This window comes from Natrix helvetica (assembly GCF_964273705.1).
Source record: "Natrix helvetica genome assembly, chromosome: 5".
Classification (NCBI taxonomy): domain Eukaryota; kingdom Metazoa; phylum Chordata; class Lepidosauria; order Squamata; family Natricidae; genus Natrix; species Natrix helvetica.
This window is the reverse complement of record NC_138551.1, coordinates 14,680,377-14,702,137: the sequence shown is the minus strand read 5'-3', so window position 1 is coordinate 14,702,137 and position 21,761 is coordinate 14,680,377. Positions and strand designations below refer to the sequence as shown.

The window sequence follows — 21,761 nt, the reverse complement described above, 5'->3', positions numbered from 1 at the left end:
CTCCGAGGAGCTGGAGCGTCATGGAGCCGTTGCTGGATGGTAAAACGCATGCACTCCCTGCACGCGTTCATGTGGAGGGATCCGGAACCCACCACTGATATGCACCCAAGACAAATTCCTTGTGTGTCCAATCACACTTGGCCAATAAAGAATTCTGTTCTGTTCTATTCTATTCTATTTCCCAGAACTCAACTCTGTTTAGAACAAGGAGAATATATTTGCAGCCAGAACATTTTCTGCGATTAGCACTCTGAATTTTATCTACAGACACATTAAACTATCATGGGCTCTCCTGTTTTAGATGCCAGATAAAAGCAATTTTCATCAATACTTGTTTTACCATAAATTCTATCTGGCCATATTACTGTTATGGTGTTATTATGGATTAAACGTCACCAATGTTACTCATTCTTTCTTCAGATAATGTTCCTGGAACATAAAATATAACCTAAGTAAGAAATAAAATGAAAAATTAAATGATTCTGATGATCCATGCATGATCGCAGGCCAGACTCTTAAGAATTGATACTTGCCAGCTCAGAGGTGTTTTTCTTCCCTACATCTGAAATTGTTATGTGGCCAGAACATACATGATAACTCCATCTGCTAAGTCTTGGCTTCCTATTGCAGTTCACGTTTTCTGAATTGTCTGGAAATTTAATCCCAAAAGTTATTTTTAATATCTGCTTTTCCCATCTTGGCATAAAGTCATTTTTGTTTTTGTCTTTCAGAGCAATGGTCCCTCAGCAGTGATGTCTTCAGCAAATGACAATGACAGAGTAATGATGCATATAACTATTACCATGCCAACCCTGCTATTACATTCTAGTTCCTCAACAGCTGACGCAAAGTTTTAAGTTATATTATTTGTGTAATAATGAACCATACATGTTTCATCTCTCGTCTCCTCTTGTGACACCCACATCTTTCAGTTACCTATTCAAAAGGGCAGAATCACAATGCTCTCCCAAATTAATCACAAGTTGCAGAACTTAATATAGCTGAAATGTCTGCTTTGGCTGTTCTGCTGCTCCAGGGAACAAATCAGCTAGGAAACTGAAAATTTAAACACAATATGAGGTCATTTATTTATGCTAGTTATCCTGCCCAGGCAGAAGGGAGGAGGGTGGGAAGCACAAAGGGAGGGGAGCAGAAATAACACAGTAATAGTAGCCGAAAGAGACCAAGAAAGGAATTGGTGGAAATGAATTTAAGTAGATCAAAGTCCTTCACATCTTATGCCAATTCTTGTCTAGTTAAAAAAAGCATCACCCTCAAAAAATGATGGCAGTGACAGCATGCTCAAGGGAATCCCGAGTTTCCCAGAAATATACACTAAAAATATTTAGAGAACGGAAAATGAAAAGAGCAATGATCTTCTGGAATACTGAGTATCTTGTTAAAAAAAATTGGAAGGGAGATGAGAGAAAAAGGGTGAAGGAAACAAAAAGACAGTTTTGAAAGCATCCAAGCCAAATGTAAATACCATCTCAGAAGTCAGGCATATATACCAGGGGAGGGCAATTAATTTTCCCACAATAGATTGTTAACAGTGGTGGGATTCAAAATAATTTACTATCGGCTCTGTGGGCATGGCTTGGTGGGAGTGGCAGGGGAAGGATACTGTAAAATCCCCATTCCCACCCCGCTCCAGGGAAAGGATACTGTAAAATCTCCATTCCCTCCAGATCAGCTGGGACTCGGGAGGCAGAGAATAGATGGGGGCAGGGCCAGTCAGAGGTGGTATTTACCGGTTCTCCGAACTACTCAAACTTTCCGCTACCAATTCTTCAGAACTGGTCAGAACCTGTTGAATACCACCTCTGGATTGTTACTGAAGGCTACATCCCCCCCCCCACACACACACACACTATGGGCCAGACAGAGACAATCAAACCTGGCATTTCCTGCTGCCAGAAAATGCCAGGTTTGCTATTTAGAGATGCGTGTTTCTCCCTGTATTATTTCAGTTCACATTAATCCTTAGGATTCAGCTTTTCACAATACAAACAATTGATCTCTGTGGGTTTTCATTCAATTCATTGGAGAAGAGAATCCTTCCATATTAAGCCAGGGACAATTTAGGCACGAGATCCTTTTGTTGGGACCGTGTACCAGAAAGAGTTAGTGGAATCCTCAGGTATCCTGGTCCCCGATTAAAAGGAAATATGAAATTGCTGTTTCCTGCATTAAAGATAACCTACTTACATTAATTCCCACAATGGGTTATCTCAGAGCTATTCTCCATAAATGACTTTCCTGTCTACTGGAACAATGAATTCATACAGCATCCAAATATGAAAACAAAAGGGATTCAGAGCTCTTTACTCCTGTTTTCTTGACCTTTAGGTTGTATCAAGTTTGTTTAAATAAATATAAGGATGAAAAATAATGACAGAGAGAGAGAGAGAGAGAGAGAGAGAGAGAGAGAGAGAGAGAGAGAGAGAGAGAGAGAGAGGGAGAGAGATTTTAGATATTTAAATAAACAAGTATATGTTGATGAATTTCCAACAGGCCAAAGATTGACAAAAATCAAAAGAAATGAAAATCGGACTGCCTCCAACTAGCATCTCCCCACCACCCAATTACATATAAAATATATATCAAACTTTGCAAGAAAAAGTCTTTCAGATCCTTCCAGCTGAATGTATACTCAAGCATGGTATCCAAGAATTAAACCGCTGTCTGTAACAGTGTTTTTCAAGCCTTAGCAACTTTAAATTGTCTGGATTTCAAATCCCAGAATTCCCCAGCCAGCATGCTGTCAAAATTGAGAAACGCTGGTCTATAAACCTGATGAATACTGGCTTGGACAGAGATAATTTTACTCTTTCTTGCATTTTCTACATAGAACGGGGAATATAAGGTCAGCTAGCACAATCGTACAGCCGGGCATGGTTAACAAGGAGGCATGCTAGGAATTATAGTTAAGCAACATCTGCATAGCCATACGTTTCCCATTTTGCTATGTCATGTCAAATAAAAAGTCTCTGTTTCATCTGTAAATTGAACGTATGCCATTACTTTCAACTAAAATAAAACAAAATATAAATCAACTTTTAGCCAGATGACCAAGAAATACCAATTAATAGCCCTTACAGAACAGAGGAATAAAGAAACGAACACAACATCGTATCTTGATCAACCAGTAGCGTTGATCACCAAGAAGATATTCAATCAAGGAACAATTAGGAAATGTGGTTTTGATTAGGATTGCCGTTCCTAAAGATGTAGTGGTGAAGCACAATGTCACATATCCGCATCCCTTAGAACAGGGGTTTCAAACTCAAGGCTCGTGGGCTGCATTTGGCCCACAGGATGCTTAGATCAGGCCCGCGGGACCACCCTGGAAACAATGAAGGACCAGCCCACAATCTGCCAGCGAAAATGGAGCTCGGGAGGGCTGTGTGCAGCCCTCCCGAACTCCATTTTCGATCCTCCCAAGCTCCGTTTTCGCTGACAGAGCACTTGGGTCACCACAGGCACCCACAACATGAGTGATGTCAAGCTGGCCATGCCTCCTGGCCACACACCCCCAGGTCAAACACAACCCTGATGCAGCCCTCAATGAAATCGAGTTTGACACCCCGACTTAGCAACAAACAATCACAGCTTCTGTTGTAACCCCAAGATGTGTGGGTTATTAGATAGGAAACAATGGGGATCCTAAACAAAAAAAAATGTGGGGGATGCATTTGAGCCTGAGGGAGAGATGCCGCAGCACTTCATGAGTGCAGGAAAGCTGGAGGGACTTGCTGCTGGTTTTCCCATTGACATTGTTTATGGGAAACTGGCAAGAAAAGTTGCAAATGGAGACCAGAAGACTGCAGGATGCTGCAACCAACATAAATGCTTGCCAAGCACCTGAATTGCAATCACATATCCGCAGGGGTGCTATGATAGCTGGAACTTTAAGGGCCAGTTTTAAGAACCATTCATTCAGCACTGTCATAACTTCAAATGATTGCTAAACAAGTCATTGGTAAATGATTGGGCTGCGGTGGTACATACAGTGGTTAGAGGCAAGTACTGCAGGCTACTTCTGCTGCCAGCAGATTGGCAGATCGAATCTCACCAGGCTCAAGGTTGACTCAGCCTTCCATCCTTCAGAGGTAAGTAAAATGAGGACCCAGATTGTTGGAGGCAATATGCTGACTCTGTAAACCGTTTAGAGAGGGCTGTAAAGCACTATGAAACGGTATATAAGTCTAAGTGCTATTGCTATTGCTAAATGAGGACTATCTGTAAATGGAACATAATAGGAATTACATCTGATGAATTCTGTAGCATGAGTGCTTTGATTTGATGATTTGTTTTAAAAAGAGGATCAATGCAGCCAACCACGCACCAAAAATCAGTCAGTTTATTTAAACAGTCTACAGATCATAAAAACACATATTGTTTTAAAATCTAAGAATACATAATTTTCTTAATTATAACCCTCAATGTCCTTACACAAGTTAACATAAATTTGCTTCCTTAAGCTAGTAACACCAAACAGAAGCTTTGCTAAAGTCCCTTTAGGAATCTGATCACAGACATTGAACATAAAATTGATTTGAAATCTAGAAAAAAAATATGTTGAAAATATGATTCACTGATTTGCATTATGGAGATGTTTTATGGAAGTATACAAATTTAAACCTCAGTTCTGACTAAAATTGTTACTGTTGTTTTTCTGTATCACTCTTCTACTCAAGAGAAGGGAAAAAAACAGCTTACAACAAAACAGTAGTAAGTGTTACAATTGGGGGGGGGGGGGATGCAACAAAGAAGGCTTTCTTCCTGTAAATCATATCTATCAATAGCAATAGCACTTAGACTTATATACCACTTCACAGTGCTTTACAGCCCTCAAAGCGGTTTACAGAATCAGCATATTTCCCCCAACAATCTGGGGCCTCATTTTATCAACCTCAGAAGGATGAAAGGATGAGTCAACCTTGAGCCTGGAGTGATTTGAACTGCCAAGTAGCAGGCAGCCAGCAGTCAGCAGAAGTAGCCTGCAATACTGCACTCTAAACATTGCGCCACCGCGGCCAATGAGATACACATGGTAGGCACTAACTCTTCCCACCCAATCGTTGTTATTAAATTTATATCCCATCTTTTATAAGAGACGTGAAAGGCAACATATATGCTTATCCTTCTACATATCCCCATAACAATTAGGGGTGTAGTAGGAAGGGTGGGAGAGGAGAGTGTGTGAGTATCATCCATGACATTATGTGGCTGAAGTTCTTCTAGAAATAGCTTAACTTGTTGTAAGGTATCCAGAGTTGTTTGTTTTATGTGGTGGGAGGTCATATAAATTAGATCAATCAATCAAACAATCAAACAAACAAATTAATCTTTCTGCTTTCCTAAACTAGTTCAACAATTTAACTGCTTTAACTCCTTAGTTATATTCCTATAACACTTTGGCTCTATTCTCTATTCCAGCTGCCATTTTTGGATTACTGCTTGGACAGGCGTCACATAAATTAATCTAACCAGGAGGCTATTAGGGAGTTTCTAGGGCAGTGATGGCTAAGCTTTTTGTCCACGCGTGCCGAAATGCCCCCCCCCCCCCGCGGCCTGTTTTGGGCTTAATAGGCCTCCCTGAAGCCTCCTGGGATGAAAAACGGGACACAGTAGGGTGCCACACACCACGGCGGCCCGTTTTGGGCCTAGCAAACCTCCGTGAAGCCTCCTGGGCCTTGCGTGCCGGCAGTGGGCTCTGTGTGCCACCTGTGGCACACGTGCCATAGACTCGCCATTAGAGTTCTAGGTATCCTGATTCAGATAGTGCATGGGCCATAAGATACAAGCATTCCTTGTCCCTAAGGCCAAATTTTGGCAGAAATGTTACCTCTCCCAGGAGAGGATAATTCGCAGGCCTGAGCAGCAAGTAACTTTAAGGAACTCCATTTCTTTTGATTCCATTTCCTCCGGACAATTTCCAAATATCTGCATAGCTATTTTTGACTCTGGTGGAAACCAGTGCTAGGTTAAGTGACCAGCCAACTGGTCACTCTGTACTCCAGATATCATATGATAGCCCCCAGCAACTGAGGCAACATAAAACCCTAAATGACCCCAGAACACAACTGCTCTTGGGTTACAAATTTACAAGTAGGAATGGAAACACTGCACTCTTTCCAATTTTCACCTCTTAAAGCCATTCCACCAGTATATATGAAGAAAGGCTATGGGAAAATCACTCTGAATCAACACAATAGTACTTTTTTTCTCTCTTTAATCCTGCCAGACAGGCTAAGATGAATTTCAATTTTTTTAATATAGATTTAATCTTAATTCTTAGTTTCAAAATGAATTCCTCAGGTAAATATTACTCACCGGACTCTTGCAAATATCTATATACGAGGAAGTTAACCTCATCACTGCTTATACTCATCTTTATGCCCGCTTAAACCATGAGGTCACGATGAAGGATATAACCCTAAAAAATATAAAAAATAATAATACAACATGTTAGGAATATGCGGTAACTGCATTTCTGTCCAAAAAAAATGGTTTCATTACTCATAATGTAGTTGGGTCTAAAAATGGTTAATTTTCAAATCTAGTAAGATAATAGTTAGGAGGCATTGAGGTAATGAATGTGCATAAAAAAACAAAACAAAACAAAAACAAAACAACCATTTACTACTTAATCTAGACTTAATCTGTTTTCTTCAGTGAACGATTACAAGCATATGAATAATCATTAATAATAGATGAATTTCTGTTCAGTAAAAAGCTTCACATTACATATATGAGGGATCACCATATCCATAAACATCCATGGGCATCTGTAACCTTCCTAGCCTTTCCAAAATGTTGTTGTAGTTGTTAATGATGATGATGATAATGATTTGAGCAAAATCTCATGAGATTTATGACAATACTTCAAGGTAAGATTGCTGAAATCCTGCAAACATCTTATAGGATTTGGGATAGCTTAAAAAAAACAAAAAATATGTCAATGTCCCTGCTCTCATGCATGGATAGCAATGGAAATCTGCTGCCCACATACAGCTACACATAAAATTGTTGAAATGGGGGCATTATAAAAACACGTTTAGAAGATGTTTCTAATCAATCTATGGCGGAGTGGATAAATAGGTCAAAATATGAAAACTGCTGGAGTGGAAATAATTCAGTCTCACACCTGTACTGCAAATGCTGCATTAGTTTTCTGTGAGCTTCTAGGTACAATTCAAGAAGCTGGTTTTCATTTATAAAGCCCTAGATGGATTAGCTTCCAAATATCTTCAAGATCATGTTTTCCAGTTGGGACTGGCCTGACCTATGCATTTATCCTGGATGAAATATTCACCATTCCCTGCACACCTAAGACTGTGAGCTGCTACTGAAGATAGTATTTATTTATCCTTGATAGTATTTATCCACTGTGTGACAGCCTCCTAGAGAGGCAAGGCTCTACCAGTCCTGCTGTCTTTCTCTGGCTAAAGCAGAACACTTTCAAAACACCTTCCAGTTCTAATTTGCTGCCATATAGATGAAGCTTTAAGGCCAAGTATCATTATTATGATCCTACAAAATATTGCTGTTCGATTTCACTGGATTTCTAGTTTGATTTCTACTGTAAGTTGCTGTCAACTGGTCCAATTCAGTGGCATACAAGTATAAAAATACTGAGGTCTGTAGGAAGAAGGGTTTGAGTGGGTAAGTGGAAAAGTTAGAATACAAGTGTGGGAGAGAGAGAAACAAGCAGAGAGAACATGTCTGGCTTCCTAACAGCTGTTTACACTGTATGTGTACACGCATACATACATACAATGTATGTGTGCATACTTGGGAAATCCTAGCAATGATTTGACCAGCTTGGTGGCTGTTTCCAGCCCATTTTGCTTGAACTTGAAATGCTAAACAGGATCTGGTTCATACATGGATGGGAAACCACAAGCAAATTCCAATTATTTGGGGCTAGAATAAGAAATTAAAATTAAAAAAAAATAACAGATGAAGGCAATGACTAAGCACTTGTGCTCTACTGCCAAAAATGCTACGTGGCTGTATCCATGCTCATAAAGTCTCTAGAACTCAAATTCAGTTCAAAGAGATTTTTTTATCTTTCAACCTTGTTTTGATTTGTATTCCAATCTTTCCAGCTATGGCAAATAACTCCTCGCTCAACCAATATTTTTGCAGTTGCAAGAATATAAGCATCACAGTAGCCCCAAAAGTGGGTAAGGGAAAGGAATAAGCAAAACCAAGATATATATCTCAAAGCACTGAAGGATGTTCTATAGTTGATGTATGGCAGGGGTGTCCAAACTTGGCAACTTTAAGACTTGTGGACTTCAACTCCCAGAATTCCCCTGCCAGCAGAGCTGGCTGGGGAATTCTGGGAGTTGAAGTCCACAAGTCTTAAAGTTGCCAAGTTTGGACACCCCTGATGTATGGGAATTAATTATTTATTCATCAAAGATTAAATTCGCAGTGACAGGCTGGGGATTTGGATGACACCAACATTTTTTAAATAAACAGCATTCTGAAGGAAATCGCACTCAACTAGTAGGTAATTAAAAAAAAAAATCCTGCAAAATGGTTGTTAAAATAAGCCATATTTTTTTTGTCTTTTAGTCATACCAGGAGGATTTTATTTACTAAAACTTGTTTTTTAAAAAAAGATTAAGAGCCCTGCTAATCACCCAGCCTCAAAATGTTTTCCAAAGGTAGATCAAAGTGTTTTCTTTCAAGAGAAAAAGGGAATGAGAGAAATAAAATTGTATTATGAATATACATAAGAGGCTTCCATCAGAATGGACATGAGAGGGCAGTATGACATAAGTGTTGGAAACAGCCAACAGCAAATGACAAATCAAAGGAAGCTTGTGAACTAAATGGGGATTATTTTTTCCAGTGAGAGTATCACAGACTAACCTGATTAGAAAGGCCTAATCTGCAGGTACTGATTATTTCAAGAGACATCCAAAATAAGCATGCCTGCCTTTGTCCACTGTGATCCTTTCATCTTTTGCACGCCTGAAGCACCAAAACACAGCAGAAATTCTTGCTTTACTACAAGGTGTATCGCCTGGACTCCAGCCTTAATTAAAATCTTACCCAAATGTTGCCTCAATTTTGGCCAAGAAAGGAGAATCAAGATTCTTCACAAAGAACAAAAAAGCCCAGAAATATAAAATGTGTGGTTTCAAGAATAGAAACCCCCACGTGGCACCCTGGATAGTAAGAAACCCAGAAACACCTCTCTTGATGCCAGCTTTTTTTTCTTAAAAGACTGATTTAATTTTAAATCAAACTTTAAAAAGAAGCTGGCAGGCCATAACGTAAGGCATTAGCTTCCAAAATTGGTGTTATTTTCGGTTGTCTTAAATTCCAGAGATTCCATAGGGTAGCTTCCCCACCCCCCCAAGGCTGAAAGGGATCAAACTCTGCAAAAACGTGAACATGGCTAGAGTGAAAAAGGGGCAAAATAATACATTTAATTTAATGAATAAAATATAGTTCCTATATTCCTATAATTTCCCCCTTCTTTAAAAAAAATGGAGGAATTCAAAGAAGGCAGCAGCTTATGGCTTTCACATTATGCACTGCTAGTTGTAAACATTTTTAAAATTAAAATTGGTGATCACTGTAGCCCGGTGCTTTGTTTATAACGACACCTATCTGTCTAAAAATAGTGTTAAAGGCGTACTTGATTGTTAGGGTGCATCTAGGGAGAAAGAAAGGCAAAAATTTTTTTGCCATCAATCACTTAATGTTTTGTGATTGGCAGCCATTTTGTGAATGGGCAAAGCCAGCGTGGCAGCCATTTTGAGGATGGGCATGTCCATTCTTACACCAGTCAGTTTAATTTTTTAAAAATGCCTACAATTTACAGTGTCAAACTGTCAAATGTTACCCTGGCCCAGTTTGGGGCCAATGCCTCAGGGACTTTTCAGAGACAGGTGTTTTCTTAAGAGAGACCACCTTTCCTTTTCCACTCTGGATTTTATACCTGTAATTTTCACCAAAAAACATCCTGCAGCTTTACACTCATTGCAGAATTAATCTGTAGCCTCCAGCCAGACAGGGATTGTCTGTGTCTAATTTTGGGTCATGTCAAAATCTGATTAATTTGTTGAATAACAGGCTTATCACCCATAGATACATTAAATCACAACCATTTAATTTAACCATGTCAGAACACAAACAATCAAATCCTTACTAAAAAGGCATGTTCCATTCTTACAATATTCTATAATAATGGATGTTGGACATACTCTCTCTCTCTCTCTCTTCTGAAATCCTATGTTGCAATGGTCTTAAAAAGGAGAAGCAGCTGCTACACTTATCCTAACTGCCTTAGCAAGATCCACTTCTAGATTTCAGCCATTTCTTGCAAAACTAAGGAAGTCAAAGCCATGCAATCCAATCCTCTGCTTTCTGTGGTGTTTACTTAATGCTAAAAATTTCCCAAGAGAATTTTTTAAGGAACCACCAAAGAATAGACAAGAATGAGGCTGTGTGGTCTGGTTGACGAGAAAAGAGAAAATGGTGCAATTAGGAAATGCACCTCCCAAATGCCTTTATATTTGAATTAAGTTGCTCTCTCCTTGCTTTTCTCCTCAATGGGGCTTTGATTTACATGGGCTGCCTACTTGCTCTTCATTGCTGTTGGATTATAAATAAGCCCCTGTGTTTATCCAGCCAGAGCCTAACCTCTGCCAAAAATGCTTTTCTCTTCTCCCTCCCCGTTTTTGTTGGTATGAATCAGGTTCTACTGTACTCAGATTGCAGTAAGAGTCAAAGGGAGACCAGTGTTTGAATAAACAATGTACAAAGTCTCGGTACTAATGAATATGCATCGGTACAGAATGAGTTCAAATTCCAGGCCTCTTATGTGGAGGCTATCAAACCAGACATATTGGAATGATCATACTTGGAACACAATTATTCATGGTCCATATACACCCACACATACACACACTCTCTTAGTTTTTGGCTGTTCCTTAAAAAAAAATCATGCCTGTAGCCACCATGAAAAAAATGTTTGAAGCTGGGAGACAGTGCCCAGCCAGATTTATAAAGGAATCTTCTTGTAACCAAAGTGGCCACTGAAACATGATCTCCCCAATCCAAATTTAAACATCCTGGCTGCCCAAGGATGAGGGCATGACACACAGCAGCAATGCTGGCTGATCATGTCACAGTTTCACATCAACAGTTACTTCAGATTTCCAATGCTGATGCCAAGTTTCAAATCTTGGATGGATTTTATGGCTACATTATAAATACCTAATACATAACAGGGGAATGAAGCAGAAATGCTGACCTAACCTTCTACCGTATCTTATGGGCTATGCCTCAATGTTGATATTAACTTTACTGATGTGAAAGTTACAGCTGTGAAGTAATTTGTACATGTCTCACAACACATTCACGAGCTTTAGGAAAACAATCTCTTTCAACATCCAGCCCAAAAAATGGTACTTGCAACAATGTCCTTCAATTCTTTTCTTGCAGACACAGATAACAAGAACACAAACAAAGAAGTCAAAGTAGGCAAGGGCAATTTGAGCAAGCTAAATTGAGACTGGCAAGAAAACCTATTTTAAGTGATACTTCTTTAATATATTCCCGTTCATTCTGATGCTCAAAAAGATAACGTGCCTCTGGCAGATTAGAAAAAGCAAAATTTTGATAGCATATTTATATAAGTATATCAAACCGGTAGCATGAAAAACATATTAAGAATCCATGTCAGGGGAACAATACAGATGTTATGCTGACTCCGACAGAGGTCACTCAAAGTCAAGATCAAGGTCACAAATCATCCTGTCAAAAGGCCTGCTCAAAGAGGGTTGGAATTGAAGTCCATGGAGATAGTGAGATTGTGGTCAAAATTTAGGGGCAGACACATAGGAGTTCCATCTCTAAGATGTTACTGCTTTAACAATGAGACCTGGAATATGCTAACTCCATCTGATCTCAACAATTAAGGAGATAGTAAGAGAAATCAATTACTCCAGGGATATATGAAGGATTTTACAGTTGACAACTTGGAAATATATCTTAAAGCTCTCCTCTGTATCAGTGGAACTTACAAAAGACAGTTCTGTAGAAGGCAAGTAGTAGTAGGGTTAGGCCGTAATTACTTGTTTTGTCTCATTCGAGGCTAGTTGTATATTTGAGAGCAAGTCATGGGTATGTTCAGAAAAAAAAAATAAGTCTGACCCCCAAACTCACTAACCCTACTATATGATCTCTTATCACCTTCAACTTCCCAACTCCCAAACGAACCATTAGATTGCAGTTACTCAATTTTTTTATAGGTGAGTGCCCAAAGTCCTTTTTGGAAATAAAAATCATATGCCAGAACCTGACGTCATGCTTTGCAGACAGTCTGGTTCTGCCTTTTACTCTTGAATATAAAGCAACTTGGAATAGTGGTGTCTACAGACTTCATAATATGTAACACCAACAGTATCTCAAAACTAAAGGGGAAGTCTGTAGTAGAATAGGTAATTGCACTGAATTCCATCTTTAAAGTCAAAATTAATAACAATAGAGTTCTACTGGACTGTATTTCCTTACTTTGTTGATAAACATTCAAAAATATGAAAGCCGTGGGGAACACATTCCCCACACCAAAAAAAAGCAATTTAATGCAATACGCCCATTTTCCTCTTTTACTAACTTAAATTCACTTTGATATTTTAGAAACAGACCATGAAATACCTGTAACTTGAATCTGCTACACAATTATCATGTTTGGTGTGTGTGTGTGTATGTGTGTGTGTGTGTGTGTGTGTGTGTGTTCTCCATTCGCTAACTAGGTTTAAAGCTGAAGAATTCTAAAAAAGCCAGGAAGTCTCAATGTTTTCTTTTTTGTAAATAAAGAAACCAGCCAGCAATGGAAAAAAATCAATCACATCCTGTGAGACCCAGTCATAAGAGATGCACCAGTCTTTAGATTTTAAAAAAACCAGACAACCCGTGTCAGTCCATTAAGGTATACCAATCTAGGTGCCAGAGTTATAAATGCTAATATGCCTTTCTTATAAGGTTATAACAACAGAATTGTGCAAATCTGAAAGTGTCTCCCCTCCCCTTTATCATAATGACAACTAAAGAGAGTCATATCTCAGATGCTTATTCATTTTTATTTTATTTTTGCATTTCTGTTAGATTTCTTATCTGACCGTTGACTTAACTGCAGCTCTTCCCTGTTCCTCAAGGTTCATCCAACTGCCCATTACAACCAACAAGCAGACCAGGACTCAATTCACCATACTTCTTTAATGAAAATGACAGTGTTTCCCAGTACAACTCATCCAAAGGGCTGCTGCTGGGGGGGGGGGGGGGGGATGGGAGAAGAGACAGTATATTGAGCTATTTAATGAAAAGAGGAAATGGTGACTGATTGATTGCTGCCATCTGTACAAATGATTACAGTACTCTTGACACTCAAAACAGACCCTATTATGAATGGAAAGAAAACATTTTGGAAATATAAAGAATAGCAATAGTTCAGCATCTTTTTTTACTGCATTCATTATTTTATAAATAAAGCATTTCACGAGTTTTGTAAATGTTTCACTCTTTGATTCTCAGAAAAGCAAAATTTCTGATTTTTAAAGAATGCATTTTTTTAAAAAAAAATTAAGGCCATCACATCTTTATCTATTATTTTCAGTATTCTGCCTCCAGGGTTCCCACTATTCTATTCATATTTCCCAGCAAATATGATAGTACTGAATTATTCTTTCCCAAGTTTCTGTATTCACCCTTGCCACTAGGTAGGTGTCTCAGCTGCAATTTAACCAAAGAGGGGATCAAAGCTTTGTCCTGATTTATCCATGAAATATTATACATTATGCCAAGTTTCATATAGTTTATGCAAAACGATAATTTCCAATGAGCCTCCCCTAAGATTCAATAAACTGCCCCAGCATAACTCAAAGGAGAAATGAAGCTGGGTGAAAAGTCATTCATTTAAAAGTCATTACAGAAGCAAATTCGTATAATGAATATGTAGCTCATACATTCTAAATGCATTATGTCTTTTATCAAGTAGTATTTATTAGGTATTAATTTGAATTAACTCTGATATTTCTTTAGCGTGCAAACCTTCTGAGTACTTAAATATTGCCCCCTGCAGAAAGTTACTGATTTACCTCTATAACTCGGCAAATTTCTAGACTTTTGTGGGCATAATCATATTAATTTTAAGAGCAGGTTTTTTTCAAGTTGACCAGCAAAAAATGTCTCTACAATTGCATGATATACTTAAATTTGCTTTTTCCTTAAAAATAGTTTTCACAAATTACAGATATTAGGGATTGTCTGAAACATTATTTCTCAATTATACTTTACTTGAACTAATCTTTTAAAATTCAGCATTCTTACTCAAGACTCTTGTTTAAGAGTTGCAGTTGACTTTGATTAGAAATCTAAATGATAAATAAGTAACATTTAACCATTTCAATATTTTTTGAATAGGTGCCCACACTATGTGTATATTGTTGCATAAGGAAACCCACTACCTGAAAAAGAACGTTTTCCCTACATAAGAAGCAAGAAAGTCATTTTTTTTTCCCTATCAGGGGCTGTACTCCTGCGGAACTAACGTTGCAGCAAGCTACATATGCATGGTTAAGTAGAGCCGGAATCAAAAGTGGACATATCCCTTTTATAATGGTCTGCTGAAACTCCAAATCAATTTCGTGCAGAGGTATTTTTGAAATTTGGTTGCCAGTTGTGCATATCTGCTCTAAATATATTTTTCTTCAATTACAAAAGAAGCTTTTCTACATGTTAACGACATTAGCTTAATTTTGCAAGCTGCTTCAGTACAGTACTGAATGAGATGAGACTTACGATTAAAAAAATATAGGGATCACAATGGACTAAATATTTTATTCTTGACTAATCAGTCTAAATCACATTATTAAATAGGAATTTCCCTTCAAATCCTAAGAATGCATCAGGCTAGGAAGTATGGAAAGTAGTAGTCTTCAAACTTTCTTGATTCGTAAGATGAATAAGAGGTGCCCATGCACACACATACAGGGATGGGTTCTGGCAGGCACTACTGCTGGTTCGCTCGTGGGCACATTGTACGTGCTTGATGCATGCTGTACGTGCATGCGCAGTTCAATAAAAATTGTTCTGCGCATGCGCAGAAGCAAATAAACAAGATAGCGCTGCCTACGGCGCCACCCGGAGAACCGTTTTGGGGGCATGGCAGGCCTGGGTTGCTGCTGGTTCTAGTTACCCAGGCTGTCAAACCACTACTGGTTCGGCTGAACCGGTCCGAACTGATAAGAACCCACCATTGATACACACACACAATATTAAAAGGTTTAAACACTTCCCTACATGATATCGGAAATAAAAAGGATACTGGGAAGTGAAATGTGTAATATTCTGAAATCTACATGCAGAATAAAAAACTGGAGCAGAGAACAAAACAAATATTGGAAACCTTTTTAGTATGGGTCGTTCTTGACTTACGACCATAATTGGGCAAAAATTCTGTTGCTAATAAGCAAGACAGTTCTTAAGTGAGTTTTGCCCCATTTTATGATCTTTCTTGCCACAGTTGTCAAGTGAATCACTGCAGTTGTTAAATTAGTAATATGGTTGTTAAGTGAATATGGCTTCCCCAACGACTTTGCTAGTCAGAAGGTTGCAAAAGGTCATCACATGACCTCAGGATACTACAACCATCCTAAATATGAGTCAGCTACCAAGTGTCAGAATATTGATTATCCGGCCACGGTTATAAGTCTGTAAAACAATGACATCACTTTTTTCAGCACGGTTATAATGGCGAAATTTATATATATATAAAAAAGCCAAGTACCATTCACTCACCACGAAATTTTCAGAACAGTAAAACCTACAAACTTGAAATTTGGCACGTATGTTCCTCTTGGCTTCTAGATGCTAACTAAGAAAGGATTTTTCGAAATGATCATCAGCTCATTAGTATTTCTTATACATTAATTAACATGCTAAGGAGTTAGACATTCTACTCTGCCTCCTCGCCTGAAAAGAACTCTGTTCCAACTGCCAGTTGCCTCACATTCCATTACCTCAGTTCAAACTGGCACTCCTTCACTCAGGAGCGATCTGGGGCTCCTTACAATACTAAACGTCGGTACCTCATCAAAATGTCTATGCTTTCTACCTATGGAACTGCTTCCAGACTCAAGGCGGCGGGAGCGATATTCCCTTATGTGTTTCAATCACTGAGTACCACAGAGCCAACGGATTGTGAATCAAATTTATTCTGCATAGCCTGATCACATAATTTTGGCGCGAAGCACGGGTATCCAGCTAGTATATTATAAGGTAATACTTCATCATTATTTTCAAGTTGGGACGTTCATAAGCAACGAGGGCAAATTTCTCTCCTCTCAAAACAGTACACTGAACTTCCTTCACATCAGGAACACCAAATAATTTTTTTCCTTGCTGATAGGTCAGTAGACAGAAAGAATGAAATACACTTCTTGGCACCACCTGGAAAAATAATTTGGAAGCTTTCTAGAAAGACAATATCAAAACCAGCCCTCAACTCACACCTTCTACAGCACTAAAGTCAGTTTTGCTACTAATAGTGCCTTTTGAGAAAGTAATAAAACTTCAAACTTTGGATCTGGAAGGAACATTTGCAATTTTAATACCATGGACAAAATGGGTAAAGGTGCTTATTTGTTAAATTGCTGCTTTGATATCTCTAGGCAGTACTGAAAACAGTCCACGGATGGATGGATGGATGGGTGGATGGGTGGATGGAAGGGTCTTACTTCTTGTACGGTAGTTAAAAACATATGGAAAGACTGGAGGTGAATCATAAGTATAGTCAATAACTGCATCACAATTTCCAAAATAGGAAACAGAAAGAAATTGCGTGTCTTGCACTAAAAAAATAATAGCAGCAGTTTATTTCTTTCAAAAAAAATAAAGCAGCTTTTACCCAACCCTATGTAGGAAAGTGGTCAACACTAATTGCTGTCAGAAAATTATACAGGATTAGCTGGTTTAATAGATGAGAGGCCATCATAGGAAAGCCAAATTAAAGCAAAATAATAATAACAATAATAACAACAACAGCCTGGAAGAAGGCAATAACAAGTCATTTCTATATTGCGCCAAGAAAAACTACAGGGAAATGACGAAAACGCCACCAAAATTGATCTCTTTAAGCAGTTACAAGCTATACAACCTGAGTTTTTTGCTATTAAATAACAATGTAGAACAGTATAGCAATCATGTTGAAGCTTTTCAAGTTTAAAACAGGTTGTTCCATCTATTTTAACCCAAAATATCCGTTTTGAGTTTGGAACACTTCTAGAATAGTTGGAACAATCCACTTCAAATAAAAGTATTATTTCAACCTTGAAACATTTCAAATCCAGAAGATTTTGCAACCTCCTATGGTTAATCCAAGGATACAGAGCATCACTTTCTTCCTAAAGAATAATTTTTGACAACCCAATACCGGATGGCAGTCTTAGGAGGAATAATGTAACTAGCTGTTCTCTAAGCTCATCATGATCAAAAAGCACAATTGCTAGGAGAAGAAATTCCTCCACGCTAGATCTTTATTTATATAATAAGCAGGGGTAGGATTCAGCCGGTTTGGACCAGTTCAGGCGAACCGGTAGCTTCGACAATCAGCTGAGAGCGAACTGGTTCGCTCCGACGATCAGGTTGCCCCATTCGCCAGCCCTTGCGCTTTCCTTATCTATATCTGTTCAGTTGATTGCCGTGTCTCAGCTGTGCTACTCCACAAGAAGTACCGTATATACTTGAGTATAAGCCGACTCGAGTATAAGCCGAGACCCCTAATTTTACCCCCCAAAACTGGAAAAAGTTATTGACTCGAGTATAAGCCGAGGCTGGGAAATGCAGCAGCTCACGGTAAATTTCAAAAATAAAAATACAGGTAGATAACAATAAAATTGCTAAAAGTGTGTGTGTGTGTGTGTGTGTGAGTGAGACAGACAGACAGAGGAACAGAGAGAGGGAGAGAGAGAGGGAATCAGAGAGAGACTGACAGAGACGAATCAGAGACGTACTTTTAACTACCTGGCAGCAGCGTTTTGCCTTGGGGGGCTCCTCAGAACATCCCAAGACTTCGGAGGGAAGTTTACAGCCCTCCCTCGGAACGCTTCGGAGGAAAGCTTCTGCAAAGGCGAGTGACAACAAGTCTCCCAGGCTTTAATTTGCCGAGCTGTGCGCACGCGCCTGTTTTTCACGGCGTGGAGCAGCGGCGAGATTCTGCGCGGCGAGCGATGATTCCAGGAGCCATCCGGGAAGATGAGGAACGCGAGGGGGGACCCTGCCCCCCCCCACTGATGGCCCCCGGAATCATCGCTCGCCGCCCAGAATCTCGCCGCTGCTCCACGCCATGGAAAACAGGCGCGCGCGTACAGCTCGGCAAATTACAGCCTGGGAGACTTGTCACTCGCCGGGGTTATGCAGAAGCTTCCCTCCGAAGCCCGAGAGGAGGGAGGGAAGCGGGCGCCCGGCACACAGAAGAGCCGCATTAAAATGTTTAAAGAGCCACATTTTTTTTTTTGTTGTTGTTCACTGGAGTATAAGCCGAAGTGGATTTTTCAGCCCAAAAAGTGGGCTGAAAAATTCGGCTTATACTCAAGTATATACGGTAATTTGAAAGGTATGTTTTGGTAAAACTGCATGCACGGGCGAAACACGCGATCACCGAACCGGTTATTAAACCGGCAGGCTCTCATCACTGATAATGAGACCTGTAAACTCTGGCAGAAAACGCAACTTGCACTGCTGGTACTGTTACAATATGAATGTAAACAAATATTCAACAGAAATATCAGTAGCAGCAGTTACAATAAAGACTATGTTAATGTCACACCTCTCCCAACTTGGGCTCCTAGGAAAGAAAGACCCTTGACTCCATTTGTGTGAAGGGTATACTTTTTACTAAAACCAAGTGGTCATAGTACAAGCAAAGCCAGAACTAAGAGTTTGTGCATAAGGTTTCCCTGGTTAACTTTCCCATTCCTCACTCCTGTTATCTCCCTATTGTCCAGTTACATTAAGAAGGAATTGTTTCCGTAACAGTCCCTGCATTGGCAGGTAGATGGTGAGCCCTTGCATGTCACTCACAGGAATGTGGCCTTTGGACGATGAATCATTGTCACAGGAAGGCACAATGAGTGGTTTCTCTTTTTCCCTCCCAGCAGCTCCCTCCCCTCATAGTCTATGGCAGGCTGGCATCTAGCAAAGCGAGGCTGAAGGGCAGGATGGCAGTTCTGACAGTTGCATCTGAAATAGTACTATCCCCCACCCCTACCTTGAAAATGCTGCTCATGCAACATTGCCATAAATGGCCTGAAATTAATTATAAGCCATGCAAATGATGCTAGAATTTTTTTTTAAAAAAAATACCTGGGGTCAAAATGTCTGCTAATGTTCAATTCCAAGAGACTTCCAGATTCTTAAGTAAACACTTTTTACATAATTTGTGGCCCAATTTACACACTTTTCCATGTAGCTGAGGTTGCTCTCCAAGTTAACTGTTATCAGTAGTCCTTGTTTAGTGACACTGATGAGGCCAGCAACTCTCTGGTTAATGACACAGTCGTAAGTTGAAAAACCACATTACCAGACAGCTTGGGGATGACAGTTTTGGTTGCTGAGAGTATGTGGGCTGTTATGTGATAATCTCATGACTTATGACTGTAACTTCTGACTTCCTGCTGATTTCCCCAATGATTTTGCTTGTGGAAAGCCAGTAAGGAAGACTGCAAATCATGATCATGTGATTGCAAAGATGCTGTGACAGCTGTAAGTACAAGTTTTGGTTGTAACTACTTTTTCAGTACTATCATAAGTCTTCAGTCACTGAAGAAGTGGTTGTTAAACTAGGATCACGTGTATTTATACGATTTATAGGTTGTGAAATACTCAACAACTCTGAATAGCTTACAATTAAAAGTATTAATAAAAGCATGTGTACAATTTTTTGAGACATTGTTTTCTCCTGGTGTTCCTGGATTTATTTTTCTGTAATAAATTGTCTCACCTAGGTTAAATGGCCGAGTTACCTCCCCTTCTAGTGGAGTAAATCCACAGTCTCTTGTGGTTTATTTTGGGTCTCACATGCTAGTTTGATGCAGGCCTTAATTAACCTTGAGATCACATCCTGGCTGTCCAATGAGTACTATGAGATTATTCAAAGTGCTGAATCCCCATTCTGTTCTGTTCAGAAATATCTTGATGACTCATCTAATGCCCAACTTGTGCCAGTCCTTCCCTAATCTGGGACAGAAAGAAGAAAGGAATGCTTCAAGTCTCTAATATAACATCCACTTCTCCTTAATCAGAAAGTTTTGTTCTACATGCACAATTATAGTACCCAGGTAGAATTCCTTGGAGGAATGATATATGTTTCTAATCCCTGCTTGGCTGAAGCTACAGCTACCAGAAACAACATTTTCATAATCAGATGTTTCAGGTTTCTAAATGGTATTTACTCAATCCTTATCTTTCACCAGGAAATGTCTTAGTAATTTAATTCCACATAGTACATAAATAACATGGAAAATACAGTAAATACAATTCTCATTCAAGTTTCTTTAATGGTTAAAGGCTACCATGCTAAAAATATTCTTTTAATGACTTTATATTAAGGTATTTATTTAAATGGCTTATTGAAGCCAGAGGTTAATAAGATACTGCTCTATATTAATCAGCAGATTCCCATAAGCCTATAGTTACTCTTAAAAGTTATTAAAAGATTTCCTTTATATGCAACTATCTTGTCCAGCAGTACTCCTACAGAATATTAAGCACAGTTTTTAAGTTTAAATTTCTTGTCGTAACATTAGTAAGCTAAGGTAAAGATCCCTTGAGTTGAACTTCACCCATGGTGACAGAATCCATGCAATTTTCTTGGCAGTATTAAGGAATGCGTTTGCTACTCACTGCTTCAAGCATGTATTTCCAACTCTTCATTCTAGACAATAGCTCTGTGAGAAATAATCGGAAGAGCTAGCAATTCTCAGGACAGGCATCAGTAATGTCAACTGCCAGGAAATGCTCAGGTTCAGTGAAGCATACAACCACTGGAACATGAGAAGAAGCAGCAACAGATTCGGAATATTGTGGATAAAGGTGAAGGTTCCCCTCGCACATATATGCTAGTCATTCCCGACTCTAGGGGGTGGTGCTCAACTCCATTTCGAAGCTGAAGAGCCAGCGCTGTCCGAAGAAGTCTTCGTGGTCATGTGGTCGGCATGACTAAATACTGAAGGCACATGAAACACTGTTACCTTCCCACCAAAGGTGGTCCCTATTTTTCTACTTGCATTTTTAAATGCTTTCAAACTGCTAGGGTGGCAGAAGCTGGGACAAGTAACGGGAGCTCACTCCATTACACAGGCGCTAGGGATTCAAACTGCCGAACTGCCAACCTTTCTGATCGACAAGCTTAGCATCTTAGCCACTGAGCCACCATGCCCCTCATATTGTGGATATAAGGGGGGTAAACTGTAGCATCATATTGATGTGGACGAGCAATTGTCCAATATGACAATTCTAATTTTTAATCAAGACTCTTATCTAGTTATGCTATGCCAGAGATACTATAGCTAACTCCAAACCTAGTAGTCAAATTAATGTGTGTGAAGTCAGGAGATTGAAATTTACTGCCAAGTCCTGTTCAGAATAAAATGTTAAACCCTGGAATTTCCAAGTGGTCTCCTGGTAATAACCAGGATGGTCTCACATTGCTTTTAATACCAGCCAAC

The 21,761-nt window shown here is 39.3% G+C and overlaps 1 protein-coding gene across 5 annotated transcripts in view; it reads right to left on the bottom strand.

Annotated features, from left to right (window-relative positions):
• TBL1XR1 (TBL1X/Y related 1) overlaps window positions 1-21,761 on the bottom strand; it is a 271,416-nt gene that overhangs the window by 47,491 nt on the left and 202,164 nt on the right. For all 5 annotated transcript variants that reach the window (XM_081954230.1, XM_081954231.1, XM_081954229.1 and 2 more), the window contains one exon: window positions 6,340-6,442. In XM_081954230.1, the coding sequence (XP_081810356.1) occupies window positions 6,340-6,397 (58 nt within the window). In that variant the 5' untranslated portion in view covers window positions 6,398-6,442. The remainder of the gene's footprint in view (window positions 1-6,339; window positions 6,443-21,761) is intronic.